General features: G+C 40.4%; 1 protein-coding gene across 1 annotated transcript in view; it reads left to right on the top strand.

Moving 5' to 3' along the window:
- The window catches only part of STRIP2 (striatin interacting protein 2), a 48,617-nt gene that overhangs the window by 3,517 nt on the left and 41,947 nt on the right, over positions 1–3,153 (top strand). The window contains exon 2 of the mRNA XM_003789740.3: positions 2,939–3,008. Within this exon, the coding sequence (XP_003789788.1) occupies positions 2,939–3,008 (70 nt within the window). The remainder of the gene's footprint in view (positions 1–2,938; positions 3,009–3,153) is intronic.

Raw genomic sequence — 3,153 nt, 5'->3', positions numbered from 1 at the left:
GGGCTGGGTTTGAACCTGCCACCTCCGGCATGGGGCCGGCGCCCTATTCCTTTAAGCCACAGGCGCTGCCCTTAAGTGATTATCTTGCCTCAGCCTCCCAGTAGCTGGGACTACAGGCACCCACCACAATGCCCAGCTAATTTTGTTGAATTTTGTTCCTCTGTATGCTTGTTGGGACATGACGTGAAATACATAATTCTCCTAAAAAGTTTGGAAAACACTGTTTTGTTTCATTTTTAAGACAGAGTCTCACTTTATCACCCTCCGTAGAATGCCATGGTATTGTAGCTCATGGCAACCTCAAACTCTTGGGCTCAAGTGATTCTCTTGCCTCAGCCTCCTGAGTAGCTGGACTACAGGCGCCCACCACAACACCCGGCTATTTTTAGGGAAAAGGTCTGGCTCTGGCTCAGGCTGGTCTTGAACCTGGGAACTCAGGCAATCCACCTGCCTCAGTTTTCCAAGTGCTAGCATTACAGGCATGAGCCACTGGGCCTGGCCTGGAAAACAATGTTTTTAATGACTGCCATTTATTCTGAGATTCTGTCTTTCATATGGGGGGCATTAAACTATTTTTTTTGAAATATACATATTTTTAAAGATATTTTAAAATCCCTACTTACCTGAATAAAACAGTAACAATCTTATGTCATTCTTCACCTTTTTTCCCTACAGGTTCCCTTAATCCAAAAGTTTGAAAATGTTTGCTATAATAAATTTAAATATAGTTTGCCTGCTGGCAATATAAATTGATATGATGTTTTTGGGAAACAACTTCTCATGTACAAAATAAAAATATTCATAAGATTTGATTCATTAATTCCCTTTATAAAAATCTATCCTTAGAAAATATCCTCAATATAAAAAAAATTAAGTATATTTGTTCTAGCTTCAAGCATATAATAAAAATTAAAACCAACTTAATTTAAGTAAACCAATAAATAACTGCTTATTCAGCCATTTAAAGTGATAGTCATAATAATATGAGAAGAATGCCTTTATAATGTAATATTAAAATTGTAAGTAGAGTAACCACCCACACAGTGCTGACAAGTGCTAGGTGGTATGCTAAGTGCCTTTTCTACATTAACTCAATTCAGTCCTTATAATGACCCTATGAAGTAAGTCCTATTATTATCCTCATTTTACAGATGAGAAAACTGAGCACGTCATTTTCCAACAACTCCCTGAATATCCTACAATTCAATTCTGACACTACCCAGAGTGAACACTGACCCCACAAGTTAAGAGCTCAGTCCTACAAGGCTGCTCCTACTTTAGACCCCAGTCCCCCCAGGACAGGTAGGGGGTCCTTGGCCAAACACACTTACTTCCACCTGGCCAACTACAGGTTAAGGATTATCATGACCCTCCCTTCAGGTTCCATAATTTGCTAGAGTGAGTCATAGAACTCAAAATCATATGCTTATGATTAGAATTTTATTATAGAGAATACAACTCAGGAATAGCCAATGGAGGAGACGCATAGGGCAAAGTATGGGGCTAGATTGGTGTGGAGCTTCCATACCCTCTCTGGGGCACCACCTTCCTACCACATGTGTGTGTTCACCAACTCAAAAGCTGCCTGAGCTTAGTTCTGTTTCTGTGTTTTCATATGGGATTTCATTACTTAGGCAAGATTAAACCCCTGGCCATGTGACTAAACTTAATCTCTAGTTCTCCTCCCCTCCCTGGTGATAGGGATGCTACTGACAGTTAAACCCGCAAATCAAGAGCTTGGTCTTTCCCACCATGAGTCATCTCATTAGCATAAATTCTGGTATGGTTGACAAGGGCTCATTAATAATAATAGAAAATCCTGTCACTTAGGAAATTCTAAGGGTTTTGGGGGCTCTGTGCCAGAATCCCAGAGCAAAGACCAGTGTATTTTTTATAGCATCCTGAAGCAGAGAGGTTAACTTATATCTAAGATCACATAGTATGTGACAGAGCTGAGATTGAGAATTTAAAATATTGATATATATTAATTTATACTTGAAGAAATACCTCAAAATGCTTAAAGAATTTACAAGATGGGATTATATTTAATGTATTTTTAGGCCAGGCATGGTGGCGGCTTAAACCTGTAATCCTAGAACTCTGGGAGGCTGAGGCAGGTGGATCGCCTGAACTTAGGAGTTTGAGACCAGCTTGAGCAAAAGTGAGGCCCGTCTCTACTAAAAATAGAGAAAAGAAAAAAAAAAACCCAAAACCTAGCTAAGTGTTTTGGCAAGCACCTATAGTCCCACTACTTGGGAGGCTGAGCAAGGGGATCACCTGAGCCCCAAAATTTGAGGTTGCTGTGAGCTATGGCATTCTAACCAGGACACAGAGTGAAATTGTCTCAAAAAAGAAAAAAAAAAGCAGTATTTTTAATAGAACTATAAATTTAGACATAGGCAATCCATCCTTTACTACAACTTAGAGTGGAAGTGGTACCCTCTATGACAATTCTAAAGTTGTGGAATGTTAGAACTGAAGAACCTTTTATAGATGAGGAACTATGATCCACAGCATGGAACTTGCCCCATGTCAGGCAGTTGATGACAGAACTAAGGCTAGGATCCAGTTTTCTTTTGTTTCTGTCTGTCTCATTTTTGTATATTTCAGCTAGATGTTCCTCTAGTCTGTGTTTATGTTGATTAGCTGTTGGCACAGATTGTAGCTTTCATATCTGTTTGGGATCCTGCCCTTTACCCAGACTTTCTGATTCTATATAAGAATCCTCAGCCCCTCCCACAATGAGCTTCAAGTTTTGACTTGGATGAAGGTACCTTTGGGATGAAAAGCCCAAATAGAATCTAGCTGTCTCCCTGATCTAAAATTGGTCTCCATTTGGTCTCCAAGAGGGGAAGAAGATGAAATAAAGGTATAATCTTTCCTTGGCAACCCCTTTTCCTACTTTACCTCAGTTACCAGAAAAATTTTTCCATTACAGGGCTCTGTGGACTGCCCCACTCTGGAGTTTGAGTATGGAGATGCAGATGGACATGCAGCAGAGTTGTCAGGTATGAGCTAGATGGGTTAGCAAGTGGTGGAAGAATGGCCAGAAGGAGAGGGAAGGACCTATAGTCTCCCCTGGCAGCTTGTCTGTTCTCAGTAAAAGGGTTATTGAACAAAGACTGTTCTCCACATTGCTTTCTCTCTCCCTCC

The sequence above is a fragment of the Otolemur garnettii genome, unplaced genomic scaffold (assembly GCF_000181295.1).
Source record: "Otolemur garnettii isolate 467f Iridium unplaced genomic scaffold, OtoGar3 scaffold00037, whole genome shotgun sequence".
Classification (NCBI taxonomy): Eukaryota; Metazoa; Chordata; class Mammalia; order Primates; family Galagidae; genus Otolemur; species Otolemur garnettii.
This window is presented reverse-complemented; position numbering and strand designations above follow the sequence as displayed.